The sequence below is a fragment of the Rhipicephalus sanguineus genome, chromosome 1 (assembly GCF_013339695.2).
Source record: "Rhipicephalus sanguineus isolate Rsan-2018 chromosome 1, BIME_Rsan_1.4, whole genome shotgun sequence".
Classification (NCBI taxonomy): Eukaryota; Metazoa; Arthropoda; class Arachnida; order Ixodida; family Ixodidae; genus Rhipicephalus; species Rhipicephalus sanguineus.
Genome location: NC_051176.1, coordinates 133,127,818 through 133,147,143, shown reverse-complemented (window position 1 = coordinate 133,147,143; position 19,326 = coordinate 133,127,818). Strand labels below are relative to the sequence as shown.

General features: G+C 47.7%; 1 protein-coding gene across 1 annotated transcript in view; it reads right to left on the bottom strand.

The window, feature by feature from the left end:
- Window positions 1-3,537: 3,537 nt before the first annotated feature.
- LOC119398507 (cholesterol 7-desaturase nvd-like) overlaps window positions 3,538-19,326 on the bottom strand; it is a 31,562-nt gene continuing 15,773 nt past the window's right edge. The window contains exons 4-6 of the mRNA XM_049412098.1: window positions 17,765-17,834; window positions 7,233-7,837; window positions 3,538-3,858 (exon numbers count right to left, since the gene is read on the bottom strand). Coding sequence (XP_049268055.1) covers window positions 3,694-3,858; window positions 7,233-7,837; window positions 17,765-17,834 — 840 coding nt within the window. The 3' untranslated portion in view covers window positions 3,538-3,693. The remainder of the gene's footprint in view (window positions 3,859-7,232; window positions 7,838-17,764; window positions 17,835-19,326) is intronic.

Genomic DNA, 19,326 nt, shown 5'->3' with positions numbered 1-19,326 from the left:
CCAAAACGACGAAAGACAAAAAAAAGGGGGGGGGGGGTGATGACGGAGGAGGGGAGGCTGGAGATCGCGTAGCTCTACGGACGTTTCCTGCACGAAACACTCAGAGAGCTCAAGAGCGTATTCTTTAGAACAAGAATTTAAAATTAATTTCTAGAGTTTTACTCGTCGAAATCACTGTCTGTTTACGAGGGAAGCCATAGGTGACGGACGGCGGATAAACCTTGACCCTTTGGTATTCTTTAACACGCACCTAAATAATATACTACATAGTCATTTCTAATTTCGTCTTCAGCGAGATGCGTCCCCCTGTTCGGGAATTCATTCCAGCCACTTCATGCTCAGCAGCGCTCCGTCATAGCCGCTAAGCCTTGACGACGGCCGATCTAGTACGCCAGGGGCAACAATGGGCGACAAACCTTATGTAGTGTTATGAATGTAATTATGAGGCCTGTCTTGTTAAAATTCAGTCCACAGACGCAGAAGGATGGGGTGAAAAAGATGCACGCCCGAGATCAAGTATCTATTATTCCTTGCAGCGGACAATTATGGCCAGGTTGGCTATCCAGGCAGCTAGTTAATCATGTTCTAGCGAAGCAAGCAACGTTGCGATGTGTCGGCACTCGGATATAACCAGAAAATGTTTAATTGCGTATAGGAACAAGGCCGTGCTCTTTGCTGTATGGCCTACTTCATTTTGTTTTATGCAAAACCACTGGCCAAAAGGCAGACTATTCCTGTCAAAACTTGTTCTTACCTAGTTTTGTTCTCATTATGGCGAAAAAGAAGGTGAAGCCATATATCAGGAAATTAAGGGACAGAAAAAAGCTTCATTTGTGACTAAGTTAATTCAGCGAAGCCGAGCACACTTTAGAGGAAGTGATAACATAGGCAAACACATTTGCGCACTTAGAACAGGCAATATCGCAGTCGCAATAAACTGCTAAAGTAGACATTCATTCATACACACACACGAATAATTGATATTTATTGGTGTGCCGGGGCCTCAGAATTACCGCTGACAGAAATATCGCGCTTCTTTCTGACGCACGCGTAAAGTGGTTGGATCAAATTAATGAAAGGCCCACAGCAATGAAACATCACTTTCGATAAAATTGTTATAATTGAGTAACGAAAAGTTCGAACATACAGTCGATGATTGTGGTTGCCTCAGTTTTTTCTCAGACGCTTGTTGAAGCAGAAAACAAGTATTCCCAACATGAAGGAACACTAATCAATAGATTTATACCTACGCTTACACAATTGAAAACGCGTTTTAAAGCTTGACATAGCCAAAGGGAGAACTCAATGCATATGTCTATGAAACGTACAGATTGAAAACGTATGCAGCCCTACATGAGGAAGTAGTCTGCCCTAATTTGACCGTTTTTTCTTTGTCATTTGTTTTTGCCAATTGTTCTTGCATTTGTCAATCTTTTTTGCCATACAAGCTTACTGATCATATTGTGTAACGTTTTCATCGAGAAGCCAGAATAAGCTTAAGAACCGAGAAAGCACACAGAAAGTTAACTCGCGGAACTCTCCGCGAGCGGAAGGCGTCCAAAGCGTGTCAGCGTTAATAGCTGTTTATGAAATATGTAATGTTTAACAGATGTTGGTGGCATTAAGTGGCTCCGGCTACTCTTTTTCAACGCAAAGCCATTCCATAGCCAAGCAGACAAGTACCCATATGTGCACACATAGAGGAAGGCAGACCTACTCAGACATCTACCGAGGTAATCAATCTGATCACCAAGCTAAGTCGCAATGCAACAATAATAAAACACAGGGCGCTTTGGAGGTATGATATATATGAGACCGTGCGCGTAATGTGGAGAGACGTTATCGTAGTAGCGCGAACTTCCCCAGATTCAGCTCTGGTTTTGAAATCAGAGGTTTCGTCGAAGATTGTTTTTAGGCAAATGTCAGTGGGTCGATAGGCATTAGGAGCTAACAACAACAATAACAACAGCAAAGTTAGGCAGTGCAGGGTGACATGCGCTGGGATAAATTTCAAGTGAGAGAAACACCGAGGAAAATTATTCTTGAAGAAAGACGGCAAAAGTGAATGGACGGCTAAATTGCAGAAACATGAGTACCTCAGTAGCGCGGACATTGAACGGAGGAAAATGTCAAGAAAGTTAACAACAAACGACAGCACAATTAGAATTTTTATTACTATTATTATTATTATTATTATTATTATTATTATTATTATATTATTATTATTATTATTATTATTATTATATTATTATTATTATTATTTGATATCAAGACGGCTAGGCATAAACGCATACAAAAAGGGGAAAAAAAAGGAGGAAATAAGGAGGAGCAGGCAACTGCCACCGAGAGGGGCACAACGCTCGCCTACATTTACGGGAGGAAAGAATAGCAATAGAAGACAAAGAAATGAAGAAGGGGAAATAAAGACGAAAGATAACCAAATTCCAAGAAAGACAGACAAAAACACAGTAGGAACACAATATACACGCCTGAACACAGTAGAAAAAGATGAAGAAAAGAAGTGCTGTACAAGCGGTAGGTCAGTTCAGTTTTGTGAAGAAAAGTTAACAAGGTGCGACGAACGTGGTCGCGTCGAAAAGAGCACCTACTAGGAAATAGGCAGTCTTCGAGGTTCCAACAGTTCCAATCAAGAAGGCTGCATTCCTCTAGCAGCTGTATACACTGTAATATAAGGTGACCAAATGTCTTGGTGCTGTTTTTGGTGGCGTCGACGGTTCAATAGGTGAAAGTCGTCAAACCTACACAATACGGCTAGGCCATCACACTTATCCTGAGCAAAATTTGCATATGGTAACACAAGAAGCAGCGCTTTGATATTTAAAGCCCGAGCTCGTTGCCCGGAGGACAAAAATATATTGGAACAACAGGGCGGAGACCGGCCCCCCCCCCTAATCCCAGTAATTCCACGTACGGCTTGCCCCCCCCCCCCCCCCCCGAAAAAAACTCCTGGCTACGTGCCTGTGATGAGGCACCTGTATGCTGTATCGAAAGTCCGGTAACTATACTTGGAACGTTGTAATAGGGTGCCAGAATGTTCAGCCAGCAAGACCTGTACAAGGCATCCACCTTTCAGAGGCACTGTTATTAAAAAGCTGATGGAAGCATTAGCTGGTCAGCGGTTGGTCAGCGTCGCTAACAGTGCGGTACAGAAATGGAGGTTGAATGAAGAAAAGGAACAGAAATAGAGAACCATCACGATAACACAAACACCGGCGTTTGCGTCGTCTTGTTCCCTTCTCCCGAGTACGTGTTCGCGCGCTAACACTCCTTCATGATGAATACTCACCAACTAGCCTCTATCTGTCGCTCTCGAAATAAAGAACCTGAATGCTAGACTGCACTATATGTAATAACACCTGATACGTGGCTGTAATACATACAATATTTATCAAGTGAAGTGTCTAGTAAATGTCACCGGCTAGTTTTAAAGGGAACGCCCACAAAGATAACCAGCATCTCTTCGTAATAAAGTACTGAAATCCCATACTTGAAAAGAAAACACATAATATCGCGCGCAGACTCATCGACACTAACTTTTACTATCCCATATCGGTCATCATTTATGATTCAGCCGCAACAGAAAGACAGGCGGTACGAATTAGTCACCACTCGTCGATGTTCTGAGGAACATCCAAAGAAATCCATCGAATCCGATGCAAATGGGCCAGGTAGTCACCACTCCAGAGTTCGTTCTTTGACATCTTGCCATGTAGGGCTATTTCGGGTGTAAAACTTCTCGTACCATCTCCTGAAGATTGGTATCCCGCTGTCTTCCTTGACGAGAGCCGGATTCTTGAGAACAGTCTTGCTCCTCATGATTATGAAGTCTCTTTCCAGCTGAAACCAGACACCAAACAAAAAGTATGCTTATATTTCTCTTAGATAGCCTCAAAATACATTCCACGTAGATGGTGAAAGTTGAGTGAGCTTGCATGGCATACTTGCCGACACATAGCGCAATTCCCACATGACACATAAAAAAAGCACCAACACTCGCGGAGGGATGTGCGTATATGTGTCTGTGCGTATGTGCCCTTTTCTGTTTGAGAAATGACCTTCATCAACTAAATACATCGCCTGATTTGGATGTACATTCGCCAGTCACTCACAATAAAGATCCGGATGAAATTGTCCCTACACTATTTCAAAGGGCGCCTTTTAATACGTAAAGTAATGGTTCAAAAACGAGTCTCATGCCTGTTCCCAGAGGCACGTGTCAATAGCCAGAGATAGGGGAGATTTCTAGGAGCTGCGTATATTATTTGCAAATATCTTCAACGCTCTGTATCACGTGTTTGAGCTGATTTTATGATTGTAATATGACTTCATGTTCATTAGAGCGCCGGAATTTACACGACATTCTGTGGCAGGATTTGTATGAGTTTATTTCAGCTCACCTCAGGAGCCTTCAAGTACTTGACTTAGGGGATTTATTCTGACCTTTTACTTTTCTGTGTGTGTATGGTTTTCCTTCTGTTGGTAAGTTCACCCGTACTGGCTTTTATTTTTTAGAGCGCAGCTCTTAGGCGCCCGTTCCTGCGTTGAGCGGCGTCGCCGTCGGTGGCGTAGCCGATAGACATTAAAAAAGTAAAATAAGAAAAAAAAATCCAGGAACGAATAGCATTTGAACCCGGGTCTTCTGCCGTGGCAGTCTAGTATTCTACAACAGAGCCACACTGATTTTTTTTTCTTTATTTCCGGTTGTACATCACACAAATGGGGACAAAATAATTATGTTACAAGATTCCACAAACATGTAGGCACACATCTACCGACAGAGCCACACTGATGCTTGAAACAAATTTGCAAAAATACCCTATACAGGCGTCATGTCGGACAAGGAATCGCATTAACCTATGTAATTTAGCGCGGCAGAAGTATAAAACTAACAACTAGGCACCACACAACGCTAATTGCGCAACGAGTGTGTGGTTGAAAGCTTCCCACCCACTGCAAGGTGCTCAGCCATAATTCTTCATCGTTAGCAGCCACATGCAGCATCAACAAAGTGCACCGAATACCTTACAGATGTGTAGCGCGTACCTCGCTTATCCGCAGAAAGACGAATAATGACATAGTGGGTGCTTCCCTACTTCGCAAAAATTATGATTTGTGGCGTAGTGGATACCTTGCATGCGTACTTGTATTAGATGTCCCAAGAAAGTGTAAAACGGGCTCTAGAAAGGCCGCTCTTCCCGCTCTCGCTGGTTCGCGGCGCCTGCAATGTACAGAGTGGTGTGCGTAGCACTCGAGCGCTGGCAGTTTCTGTGGCAACATGTAACGAATGTTACGTTGCCCCGACAGCAGAAAGCCAAAACATGAAACACAGTTGGCGCTGCCCCAACACGAGGCTGCGCTCAGCATTCGCATTAGGCGGTATCGTAATCGTCGGTGATATTTTTTTTCAGTGCTTCTTCCTGCTTGCTGTTCATTACGTATGAATTGCTGTGTAAAAAAAATCTAGCTGCACAGCATACTTGCGCCACTACCACCTACGATAGGAACTACACGAATTTATATACGCATATCTCTTTCCTCTCCCCATCATCACCACTCATCACTCTTTTTTTCCCTTTCCCTTTTCCCCTGTGCAGAGTAGCAGACTAGAGCGCACTAGTTCAGGCCGACCTCTCTGCTTTCAAATAAAATTCTCTCTCTCTCTCCCCACTGCAACGAATTCGCTAGCCTAGACCACATGCTCTGGCGTTGCCCCTCGTTACGGGGCACGGACCAATCCAATGAAGACAAGTGGCTATCCGCTATCAAGAGCCAACTGCAGGCACAAATAAAGTTTGTTCCAATCCAATCCGCTGTCGGTGCTCAACTATGGGCTGTCCAGAGGGCCCACGATGCGGCGGTCGGGCTTGGCCCGACTGTCCCAACGTGGGAGCGGCCCGCTGCGCGTTGAGTCGTGCACCTCAGGACTGACAATAAAGTTTCGCATCCATCCATCCATCTCTCTCCACTGCAGATTTGTGCTCTGTATATGCGGGTTCCGGCTTGTCCTTTGAAAAGGCTGCCAGTTCAGCAGAATTGAAGGGGGAGGGGGATAATTTATTTCTTAAAGTGGTTCAAGGAGTGCACCATAAAGAACCAAGCTCAAGGTTGCAAGTTCGATGTAAGCCACAAAAATGAATGCGGTTGGCTTAGCAGTGATTGTTACCGAGCCAAGTGCACATTCATTTACATTGTACTCATTTGACGATTTAAAACTGTAGCTGACTGTTTTGCAAAAATGCAGCTTAAAGGGAAACTAAAGGCAAATAACAATTTATGTCAGAGTGAAAGCTCAGAGTGAAAAGGCAATATTATCAACAGCAGTGCCCTACTTACCGAGAAATTAAGCTAAATGTATCACACGATGTGCGCCACGAGTGGGACATTTTGGAAATGATCGCGATGATGTGAGAGCGCCCGACTACAATTAATCTCCAGTAATCAAACTACCTGAAATAAAAAAAGAACCATCCGTGCATCAAGAAACGTAATAAAATGCTGCTTGTTTGTTTCTTTTTGATTCATGGAAAAAAGAACCTCTGTGGCATTGCCATGGGGAACGGCGCGCGTGGTTCAAAGGTTCCGTTTTCGCCGAACTGCGCTTCGCCCGGCACCCTGCTTCGCTCACGCGATCGCGTCCCAGTGGTAGTTTCGGTATCGCGTACTGCCGCGTGTATTTTGTACGCGCGTGAAAGTCGCTCTGACAGAAAGTTCGACAAAATGCCGCATGCATGTGATGTTGCCGGATACCTGAATGGCGCACGCCGCCAGTGCACGCCGCCGCGCAGTAAAGGCGGGCAACGTTGGGCACGGAAGCAGTGACGTAAGAAACAACGCTTTCAGGCGGGTTATTTGAAGTGCGCTAACGGATGTGGATCACTAACACGTGATTTTATTTCAAACTAAGCACTTCCTTGGCAGAAAAGTAGCACTACGAAGTTTCTGGACCGTTATTTCAACAATCAACGTCGACTTAATATTTGCCTTTAGCATCTCTTTAAGACGTTCGATTTGACTGGAGTAAACATGCGTAAAGGGATACATTTCAGGAGGGTCCAGCATCGAGGTAAAATGCACTGAGTAAATTTATGACTCAACCATTATCCATTCGCCCCGCGTTTCCATTAATCCTGACATATATTCCCCGCTACTTCCTTATTACCTTGAAGTTCACGATTCTGTTTGTGGGGATTCGTCAAAACGGTCTGACTTACCATATTTTCGAATCCCCACTCCATCCCTATGCAGACCACGCAGGAAATGGGGGTTGGTCTAGCAAAAGTTCGGTGAATGATGCGCAGTGGAAACGGACCATCGGGAGTCGTGGACATTACTGATATGAAATTGCCGAACGCCGATTCTATGTGCACAACAGCAAGATACGGGCCACACTGGGATATGACACCACGGCACTGCAGAATGCGAGGCTTCCAACCGAAGAGAGACATATCGAAGGTCAATGGCGCGCAGGCACTGAAACATCCGGGTGACCACGACGCCTGCCACGTGACGGACATGAAGCGGCTTTTCCAGGAGGCGGTCGTGGCCGCCTCACGCGCGTACTCTTCGGCTGACAGCAGCCACGAGGCCTTGTGGACGCAGTTCAGGTGTGCCGTGTCCGCCACGTTCTCTGAGATGTCCTGCACGTGGCCCTGACTCTTCGTCTCGTAGCGTGTCATCTGCTTGAAGGTCCCGCTGCTCAGCTCCTCGTGATCGTCAATTCTCCACTCAGGTTCCTCGCCTTCAGCGTGGTACCACACGAATATAAGGCCGTACTTTTCTAGGCTCGTCCACGTCTTGACTGTCGTGAATGTTGGAACTGCAAGAACAAGAAGCTTTTTTAAAGACGATAGTCTTTCTTGGGGAACTTAAACGCAGAAATTTTGGTCTGTCTGTCTTTCTGTTTGTCGGCACGTCCCTCGATTCAGCCACTCGGCCAAAGTTGAACCACTTGCCCAAGGGCCAGCCGTCTTGAACTGGTACGGCTGTTCATACTTGTGAACGTTGTCGATCAAAAAGTAAATATCACGCATATCTAAGGTGCAGCATCACTAAATAAGTATTAGGTGGCGTGTTCCTTTAATAGAAAATGCATACATACGTAATTTTAAGGACCCTAGTTTCTTAAGCTGCGCTGAAAATGCATAAGAATGGAAGCTTGAGCGAGTTGGTATGCGTTCATCTTTGTTGAAACAGCGCTCACTAGACGACGACGAAGTAAAAGAAGGCACAGGACAGGCGCTGCCTGTCGTGTGCCTTCTTTTACTTCGTCGTCGTCTAGTGAGCGCTGTTTCAACAAAGCTGAAAATGCGACTGCGCTGAAATTTGCCTTCCTCCGTGCCCTTCGCACGAGCTCATTGTTGTGCTTCGGTTTCGGTTCTGTATTGCACTGTAAGAATGCCATGGGTTGGTGTTGAAAAACTTTAGTTTTGAGAAGGCCAAGAAGGTAAAAAAAAAATATTTAAAAAATGAAAAAGCAGCGTTGTGGGCGGCCTTCAGGCTGCCGGTTGTGGGCGCCGCTCTGGCGTTCCTGTTTTACCCAGGCGACGTGTAAATAAAAGAGTGTGTGGAGAGTACTCGTTGAGTGCGGACGTTTCTCTGCTTCAGCGCTTCGCGCCAAACCGCGTTTTCGGGCTGGCTGGCGTCCCCGCCGGTCGCTTTGGTCACCGCCGGTCTTCGCCTGCTGCTGCGCCGGGACTACCAGCACGCAACACAGCACTCATGTTTCCCGACGTATTGCCAGATGGCGTCCATATCTCACACAGCGCCTCTTCTATCGTCTTTACACGACATTTGCAGCGAAGCACGCAGATACGCGGCCAATTTTTTTTTTTTCATACATATGTGACATTAATACTTTTTTCTTTTTTGGGGGGTGGTGGTTGGGAGGGAGGGTGACCTGAAAGAGGTGTGAATTGGTGCTTACTGCGGTCGGGACAGGAATAAAGTGAAAAATGAAAATTACCACGACAAAAACACAACGCGCTTCTTGCAACTGCAACTATTCATGTCGGTATACAACGTTCTTAAAGGGACACTAAAGGCAAATATTAAGTCGACGTTGATGGTTGAAATGGCGGTCTGTCCAGAAACTTTGTAGTGCTACGTTTGGGCCAAGAAAGTGCTTATTTTGAAATAAAATCACGTTTTAATGGTCCGCATCGCGTTAGCGCACTTCAAATCACCCGCCTGAAAGCGGCATTTCTGACGTACTGTTCCGTGCCCAACGTTTCCCGCCTTGACTGCGCGGTGGCGTGCACTGGCGGCGTGCACTATTCGGGCATCCGGCAACATCACATGCATGCGGCATTTTGTCGAACTTTCTGTCAGAGTGACTTTCACGCGCGTACAAAATACACGCGGGAGTACGCGATACCGGATGGATGGATGGATGCTATGAGCGTCCCCTTTATAACGGGGCGGTGACAAGTGTGCCACCAGGCTCGACACAAAAAAAGAAACCCTTTACTCTTCTTTTTCTTAGCGTTGGGCTAGTGTCTTCGCTTCAATTAAAACTATTTTACTCAAGAAAAAAAGAACTTAAGTTTTCAGCTCTGTTCTCTGCCCTTTACGGCAGAATGTCCTTATTTTTTTTTTACAATATTTATTTTTGTCCTTTCTCTCTAGTTTTCTGCCACCAATACTCTAACCGTCTCTTACTTATTGCGCTCGCGGGTGTGTTCAGCTTTCCATTGTCTCTAAAACCCAAGGCGTCATGTAGGCTGGTGTCCAAACGTACACCTGGGTGGATATCTCCACATTCAATCAGGACATGGTCCGCCGTTTCCTTATCTTCCCCGCAGCACGTGCATTGTTCTTCTTCTTTACTGAATCTCGCTTTATAACTACCCGTTCTAAGGCAACCCGATCTCCCTTCAAACAGTAAAGCGCTTCCCATTGAATTATCGTAAAATGACTCCCTCCTTGTTTCATTTCTGCCCTTTCGGTAGTTACTCAAAGTCGGTTTTTTCTCCATAGCTGCTGTCCAGTAAATCCTCTCCGCCTCTCTGACTTTTCGCTTAACGCTCTTTGTTGACATACTGCTTACACTACCAGCCGTATATTTACTAGTGAGCCTCCTAGTTCTTTTTCTCCACTTGTGTCCACGCTCTTCCTATACAAATAACGGAACACCTTCTCTGCCCATCTACTCTCCTTCATATTCCTTAGCCTTTCTTCGAACCTTATTTTGCTCTGAGCCTCCCTCGCTTCAAAACCTGCCCATCCCATATCGCCCTTTACCGCCTCATTTGTCGTCTTCCCGTGAGCACCCAACGCGAGGCGTCCCGCAGTCCTTTGATTTATATCCATTCCCTATTGCACCTCTGCCCTCATGAACACCACTGAGTTCTCAAAAGTAAGCCCAGGAACCATTACACCTTTCCACAGACCTCGAAGCACCTCGTACCTATTGTATCCCCACAATGCTCTGTGCTTCATTATTGCAGCATTCCTCTTTCCTTTTGCTGCCGAGGCTTTTTCCTGTACCTCCATGTACCTGTCACCCTCATTTATCCATACTCCGTGGTACTTGTATTCGCTCACCCTCGGTATTTCTTGGCCCTGTATTGACAACGCCTGATCACAAGGATCATTGAATACCATCAATCCAGATTTTGTTACACTAAATCCTAGTCCTAGAGCTTCTCCTTCCCTTCCGCATATATCCGCCAGCTGCCGTATATCCTCTCGACTGTCAGCAAACAAGACAATATCGTCAGCATAAAATAATCCTGGAAGCTTCTGCTCAATCATCACACCGCCCTGTTTGTGTGACAGATTAAAACCAAAGTTGCTACCTTCTAGCGCTTTTTCCATATTCACCATGTACAGCATGAATAACAGCGGGGACAAAGGACATCCCTGTCTCAGCCCCTTGCTAATCTCAGCGTTCTCCTTCCTACTCATTCCTTCCCATTCTATGCAAACTGTATTTTCTCGGTATATCTCCCTCAAAAGCTGTATACAGTCGTCGCCTATGCCCATTCCTTTCAATATATCCCACAAAATTTCCTGATTAACGTTGTCGTACGCCCCAGTGATGTCTTGAAAAGCCATGTACAAGGGCGTATTTTCTGTTTTCGATATTTCTATACACTGAGTGAGAACAAACAGGTTATCGTCTAACCGCCTGTCGACTCGAAATCCATTATGGAGTTCTCCCAAAATATCGTTGTTTTCTGCCCACTTTTCTATTTTCATTTTTACTGCTTGCATCGCCAACCTGTATAGTACCGATGTAATGGTTAGTGGTCTATACGAGCGAATGTTATCCTTTTCTCCCTTGCCTTTATAAATTAAGTTCATTCTACCTTTTCGCCAACTATCCGGTATTTGCCTGTCCTTTAAGCATTTTTCTACAGCTTTCAGCAGTGCTTCTTTAGTGCTATTTCCTAGTTCGTTAATGAGGCTAACGGGAATCCCATCTAAACCCGCGGCAGTGCGCTTTGGAATTTTCCCTTCAGCCTTTTTCCAGTTGAATTTCTCCAGTACTAGCTCTTCCTCGGTTGCTCTCTCCGCTTTTACTCACCGGGGAAATCCCCTGGACGCCCTTTTTAAACGAATCGAATGTTACCTTTCGGATGTTACCTAGCGCTTCGTACCCTTCCAATTGATTTCCTCCTTCATCTAGAATATGTTGTTGCGTTGTGACAGACTTCCTACCTAGCGCCCTTATGTGGCTCCAAAGTATCCTAGGTGCGGCCTCCTTTTTCTTTTCGTGAATCTCTGTCACCCAGCGTTCATTTTCGCCTTTAATTTTTGCCTCGACCACTTTCTGTGCAATGGATATTTTCTCTAGATATATTTCCCATATTTCTTGACTTCGTCCTGCGGTCGCTTGTCCTTTTTTGCCCTTCTATGATTCCGTGATGCTTCACGCCGCTTCTCGATCGCTTCCCGGATTTCCTTGTTCCACCAATTTTTTGGCTTCCTCTTTCCTTTCCAGCAAATACTTTTCTTCTCTCTCCCTATCTCTTTCGTCATCAGATCTAATAGCTCACTGTACTCCCAGCCCTTGCCTGGTATTTTGCCTACTTCTTCCTCGACTCTTGAGCGAAACTACCACTGAGACGCGACCGCGTGAGCGAAGCCGGGCGCCGGGCGAAGCGCAGTTCGGCGAAAACGAAACCTTTGAACCACGCGCGCCGTTCCTCGTGGCAACGCCATAGAGGTTCTTTTTTTCCATGAATCAAAGAGAAACGAACAAGCAACATTTTATTACGTCTCTTGATGCACGGAAGGTTCTTTTTTTATTTGAGCTAGATCGATTACTGGAGATTAATCGTAGTCGGGCGCTCTCACATCATCGGGACCATTTCCAAAATGTCCCACTCGTGGCGCACGTCGCGTGATACATTTAGCTTAATTTCTCGGTAAGTGGGGCACTGCCATGGAGGAAGGAAAAATAAGGAGAGGCCCTGACGTCACATTCGTGAAGCCTCCACATCGCAAACACCCGCATCGCCTCCTAGCGAAGGAGCCTCGAAACATTTCGCGATTTCCGCCGTGTCGTTTGCAAGCGCATGCGCGATTCGAGCCTTTTTCTTTTTTTCGCCGTGCAAGCGGCGCCGCGGCGCAGTCGATTCGCGCGTGCTGCTCCTTGTGTGTGTTCTTTAGGAAAGCTACGCAATGCCCAGCTGTTGCGTATGGTTGCGTATACCCGGTGCAAATCGCGTGCACTGCGGAAAGTACTGGCTGTCACTTTTCATGAGTACGTACACGTTCGCTTCAGTGCTGATCACTAATGCATGGTATTTGCATGCGAAGCTCTCGGATGTGCGCTATGTTGCTTCTTACTCATTGTGTCAACTCAGAACACACGTGAACCTTTGTTTTTGGCGTCTGACGCGCCGTGCATAACATGCGCCGAAGGCATCGTACGTTTTTAGAGGCTGTGTCGTTCAACGAAAGGGCAATAAACTTACGTTGTTGTTATCGGACTACGTGATGTATGTATTGCGCGGTGTGCGCTCGCTGCGTGCTTGTTGTGTGCGTACTGGAATTACAAACTTTACGTGCACGATCGCGTATACAGCGGTGTCCTCTTTTCGACGTGAAGTTACGTCAACTATAGGTTGGCGTTGCGCCGAATAGCTACTACGCTCACTCCATATACACGAGCAAAGAACCGCTAATCCGGCAACAGATCGGGAAATCAGGCTACGAGAAAGGAAAAGCCTAACGCCCAGCAGAACGCGTAAGTCACTGCAAGGTGAGTTCGAATACGATGATGCAGGGGCTGAACGTTTTTGATTACGGCACTTACCGGTACTTTCTGTACTGTTGCACAAAACGCTCCACGAAGAATTTCAGCACGCAGCGCTCGGGCCTGCCACGCACGAACAGCCTGGTAAACGTCTGCTTGCAACATTTTACTGCGTGCGAACCGCACAATACGCGCTAAGTTTACACCGGGACTACAAATCTGCGCAGAAGCTAACCACCGCGGAGAGCACGCCGCGGGGCGTCTGCTGTTTTGTTTGCCCCATACCGGTTTGTTTGCCCCATAAATCTGACGTCACTTCCGCCACACTTTTCGCAATGCATTGAAATACGATAGGGCCTCTCCTTAGTATTCCTTCCTCCATGGGCACTGCTGTTGATAATATTGTCGTTTTAGACGTTGTCATACATTGAGTTTTCACTCTGACATAAATTGTTATTTGCCTTTAGTGTCCCTTTAAAGGGGCCCTGCAACACGTTTTCAGCATGGTCAGAAAACGATGCCGATCGGTAGTCGAGGCTGCTGAGAACACGTGAGCCAAATGTTATAGCGCAGCAGGTGGCCTGGAATTTACAATTAATTCTCAAAGTCCGCTAGAAATCGTTCCCTCTTCTTGCTACAAATGGTGCCATATACCCGAACGACCACGCCATATATCTCAATTCACGGCCATTGGCTGATTTGAGCATATCGTGAGCGGCACAGTTACCGTGGCCGCCGCGGGAGGCCTCCACGTGCCCGCGCACGCGATCTCACTGAAAGTAAGCCGCACGTTGCAAGGAAAACAAAAGTAAAAAGCGCTCAAATTCACGACGTGCGCGTGACGTAACTTCTTTCCCCTGGGTCATCCCTCCCTGCTTAGCTTCCAGTGCGCTCGTAGGGACGAGAGAAGAGAGAAAGCAATTACAGCGTTCGAGAAATCTCTGTAACTCCGCTCGTACTTGACGTATTATAAAAAAAAATTGCAGTGGCTTAGCTCGGCTATGCCAGGATATACATAGGGTTAGCAATGGTTCAGCTGATTATTCTTAGCTTTCCAGATTGTCTAGGATTATTAGCCTTCTTCTTTTCATTCTTCGTACGCTGAACCGCTAGTTGCCAGGCAACTACTTCGGGATCCGATGAGATAAGCTTCTCGGCTCTTCTGTGCCGTTGAGCAGCATTTGCGCTCTCCTTCTCCATGGCGTTACCCACCTGCAAGCGCCAGTCAGAGGCAGCGGCTCCAGCGCAGTGTCAGACGGCGACTGCACAGCGAAGGCGAATAGCTGCGCGCGCGCCTGCGCCAGTGTGTCTGCCATGGCTACGACGCCACTCCTCTCGAATGCGCAGACCAGCAGCGGCGAGTCGCACTCGGCGGTGGCGGAGTCTGCGCGCGCGCCGGCGCCAATGTGTCTGCCGCAGCTACGACGCCACTTCTCCCGAACGCGCAGACCAGCAGTGGCGAGTCGCGCGCGGCGGTGGCGGAGAGCGCGTGAGATGCCGGCTCCGGTGAGCCAGCTGTGTGACATCCCTGATCCCCGCGCATGCGCAGCACGGCTCATGAGGATCCACGCGAAATCGGCTCCGGCTAGGCGAGCGTAGCTAACGCTACAAAACTTTTGCTGCGGTCTTTCCGTGAGGCAATAAACACTTTCAATGAAGCCATTCGATGGTTACTTGGATAAGTGTTGCAGGGCCCCTTTAAATGTGTCATGAGCTGAGAAAACTAAGGCAAGTAAATAAAAAAATGTGACAATGATTAAAGAAGAAATAATGAGTGAGGGAAAGGTCGTAAATTACGTGTCCTATTGAGACCTATATGGTATCAGACGCCGTTAATTGATGCGAATATTACTGAGGTAAGAGGTGAGGCGAGGTTGTGCGATTGAGTCTGGGCTTAATGGGCGATGTGCATCCTTGAAGTATTAATGTATGTCGTGATTGGGGGATCACGCGTGATGACGGCAGTCGCTGCTGAAGATATTATCGTTGCTGCGCGTCATGCAGGGCTTCGTTCGAACTTCACGCTTGCAGCAAGGCCACCGTTACCGTTGTGGTCGCTACATCCACTCGAAGCCCTACTAACCAATCCCGGAATCCAAAAGAAAACACAGTCGTCATATTTAGCCCTACAGCAAGCCACACTACTGTTCCTGCATGAGGAACACAACGGACACCTTCATAATTAAAGGGATGGTTCTCTTGCTGCTGCGTGCTCAGTAAGAGCACTGGATATTTCCGCGAAGTCCGGCACCACAAAATTCAAGACATCGCGTTTCCCATCATCGACGACTGCAGCACTTGCCGCCCTCCGTACTGCACTAAGTTCGTAATTGAAACGTCGTTACAGGCATGGTCAATATTCTCCGACTCCAAGGCAGCTCTCCAGTGCACTATGTGGACATTTCGTCATGGACCGAATGTACAATTAGTCGCCGACATAAGACTGTTTCATCACGTCGCTGTAGGGAACAAACACAACATAGTGTATCAGGAGATATTGGACCATTCCGGCATCTACGGAAACGACCGTGCAGATGGCCGCCCGATCTGCTCATGATAGTCTCTATTGTGTAGCTAGCTGTACCGTTCTCTTGAATAGACGCAGGTGCAAGGCTTCGTTCGCTCGCACTTGAACTTATACTTGCACCATGGAACTTGTGGGGGTGCTATCGCCCCCTGTAAAGTCATTTTCACCTCATGGCGCACGCGCGTCCAGTGGGTCGGCGTAGTTAGCGTTCTCGCCGCCGTGCGAAGGATGGCGCTGCTCCTGCGGTTGCGCTAATCTCACCGTAGGTTGCGCTAAAGTAGGTTGCGCCGCCCTGTCGGCGAGGTTAGGCGGGTGCACGGGGAGAAGCAATGACCCTCTTCTGGGGTTTGGCGTGGTCGGCGACGGTCGGCTCTCGGGAAGTTCCGTGGGTGCGGTACCACGGCTCGTTCCCGCGAACTCCCGTGGTGAGTCGAACGTCGGAGACGCATTCGCGGTACATTGTATGCGTTATGTTGCTTGTGTGTGTTATGTTCTCTGCGTGTTTTATTCTTATTGTTATTTGGCACGTTCCTTCAGTTATTTCTTAGATTCGGCGGCGAGCTCGTTATTATGTAAAAGCTGTTAATAAATGTCCACGTGTTTGTTGCATTACGATGAGACCGTGTCCGCTGGTCCGAGAGCGGCCAATTAGACCCCACACACTTGTCGGAATTCGCTAACGCTAGTCTCCACAACTTAGACCTGAATCTACAACTCCGTCTTCGGTCCGGAATATCCAGAGCTGAGGACAGGGGTGTAGGCAGAAATCTTTTTCGGGGCGGGGGGGCACCTCCATGATCTGAAGTGGGGGCCGGGCAGACAGATGTGGTCGAGTGTCACTTTGTGCTCTGTGTGCCATGGCAAAAAAATTTAGGTGGGGGGGGGGGTGGTGTGCCACCCCCTGACTACGCCACTGGCTGAGGACACGCTTCTATGGCCTTTGAAGCGATGAAAAATCCCTGGAACACGCAGTGTCACTGGAGCCAACATTTCGACAAGGTCTTGTCTTCTCCAAGGTTGCAACTTGAAGACAAGACCGCTTGTCGAAACGTTGGTTCCAGAGACACCCCGTGATGCATGGCTTTTTTATCGCATCGAGATTCCATCTTTCCCTGAACTTCTACCTTCTGTGCCTTTTGCGGCTTGGCGTTGCCTTCACACATATACTACTTATTTCGGATCGGAATCTCCAACAGCCCTACATGCGATAACTGTATAGGGTGTATGCACGGCCGGCATCGACAGCGACATGCAGGCAAGTCTCGCTGTGCACTCTGGGTAATCCGCCATTTTGAAGCAATAACAAGCAGAGGAGCAAAGCAGCGTGTATGACCAGTCGATAGCTGTCATGGTTTACTGCACCGTTGTAGGCTGCAAGAGCCGTACGTACACCAAAGCCGAGAAAGAGAAGGCTAAGCAGAACAGTCAGAACCTCAGCAACTTTCGGCTTTTCAAGATTCCAAAGGTGCGAGTTCATGAATGCTGCAAGACGAGGCAGCTGTCGCAACGCCGGCAGCGCGAGTGGATCGCCCGCCTCAGCAGGAACGGTGTCGCCGATAATCCGCAGAAGTACAAAGTGTGTTGCCGACACTTTTTATCAGGTATGCAAGTCTCGCACCTACGTTACCTATTTTAAAGCGCTGCCCGTTCCTGTCATTGTAAAAGTGTTATTTTGGGCACCGCGGATGCAAGCATTGCTTTGAGCAGAGCGTTGGTGTACTCCGTTTCGCAGGGCCACAGCCTCCAATGGGTGCTGCTGGCACTGCAAGGGCTTTTCGGCTCACGAGCTGCACTGGCATCGGCATCTAATCGTCGTTTTTTCCTCGTCGACGACGCGAAATCCATTTCAGCGATACTAGGCCTCACATCCAATTTCCTGATGTGCGTCGGCAACCACGAGTTGGCGCTGTCCGTGCACGAACGCTCCTGCCGCACGCGCACGCCGTACTCTACGTAAAAAAGCAGTGCCGCGACATGGGAGCACACATCGCCGTTCCCGGCCATGCACGTACAGTGCGCGGCAACGACTTCACCGTCGCACTTGCACAGGGCCCATGAATCCACAGGTGGCCTGTTAAGGCTCTGCGAGTGAAGTCGAGGCTTTGACGGAAACCCGTCTGGTCGGGAAGTAACATGATAGAATAAAAGCAGGACACCGACCAAGAAATAAAATGCGGAAAAAGACGTTTCGGCTCCCCTGACGGGAGCCTTGTTCACAATGAAAGCGACGACGGGTGAAGCGATGCTTATGAGGGCTTTAAAATATGACGTAAGCTGCGGCTGTAGATAAGAGGGAGCGTTCCGTCATTTCGGTTCAGAGTATGATCCATCGTTTGAATCACGATGGATTCTAAATAGTGTCTCAAAGTTTCAAAAGAAAAGTTTCCTGGCGTAGTTTATCGGATCCCATGTAAAGACTGTGACAGTGTATATATCGGCGAGACAGGAAATTTTGAACAGCGGATCAAACAGCATGTCAATGACGTCAACAAGAAAAAAGTTTCTTCGAATGCCTTGGCCGAGCACGCTGAAAACTTGAGCCACCACATTGATTTCGATAACGCCACGATCTTGGAAAAGGAGAAAAAACTGTCTGCAAGACACCATTTAGAATCCATCGTGATTCAAACGACGGATCATACTTTGAACCGAAATGACGGAACGCTCCCTCTTATCTACAGCCGCAGCTTACGTCATATTTTAAAGTCCTCATAAGCATCGCTTCACCCGTCGTCGCTTTCATTGTGAACAAGGCTCCCGTCAGGGGAGCCGAAACGTCTTTTTCCGCATTTTATTTCTTGGTCGGTGTCCTGCTTTTATTCTATCAGGCTCTGCGAGTGTTTGACCTGGGCAAAAAGATAACATTGTATTCCGCTAGAAGAATAAAACACTTTAACGTACCTTTGTTTTTAGAATCACGCAGTCTGAGGAAACTTCCTTAACCGATGGCTCGCGCATCCAACCGCTGGTCATAAAATTGTGGACTTCTAATCCTTTTTAAGCCTTTAGTTGCTGGCGGGTAAGGAAGCTGGTCCTCAAAACAAGCAACTCGCTTATGTCTGCGGCGTCGATTCGCGGCCACAGGTTGACGTCTCTTACTCAGTCGCTTTCCCGAAGCTCAAAGTGGTCCACACCACACAGGGCAACTTTCTCACTGTAGCGCGCCTGGTCTTTGACGCACAGCGTCGCTGCATAATCCGTTTGATCATGCGTCATTTTGCCGCAAAACAATGTTGCATTCTTGCACAGAGATGCCAAACCTCACGCCCGGAGACCGACTGCGACCATACATCGACGACCAATCCACAAACGTTGCCTGCTTTGGTCTGCTTGTTATTGCTTCAAAATGGCGGATTACCCAAAGTGCACAGCGAGACTTGCCTGCATGTCGCTGTCGATGCCTGTCGTGCATACACCCTATACCTGCGAGGAAACAACCGCCCATCTTCTCTGTGAGCGTCGCCCCCCGCTTCAGTGCGCGGGGTCTGAAGTGGACATAACGCCAAAACGAAAACTGGAGAACCTGCGTGACAAGGCCTCGGTCGCTTACCAAAGTCGGAGGTGAGAGCGGTCA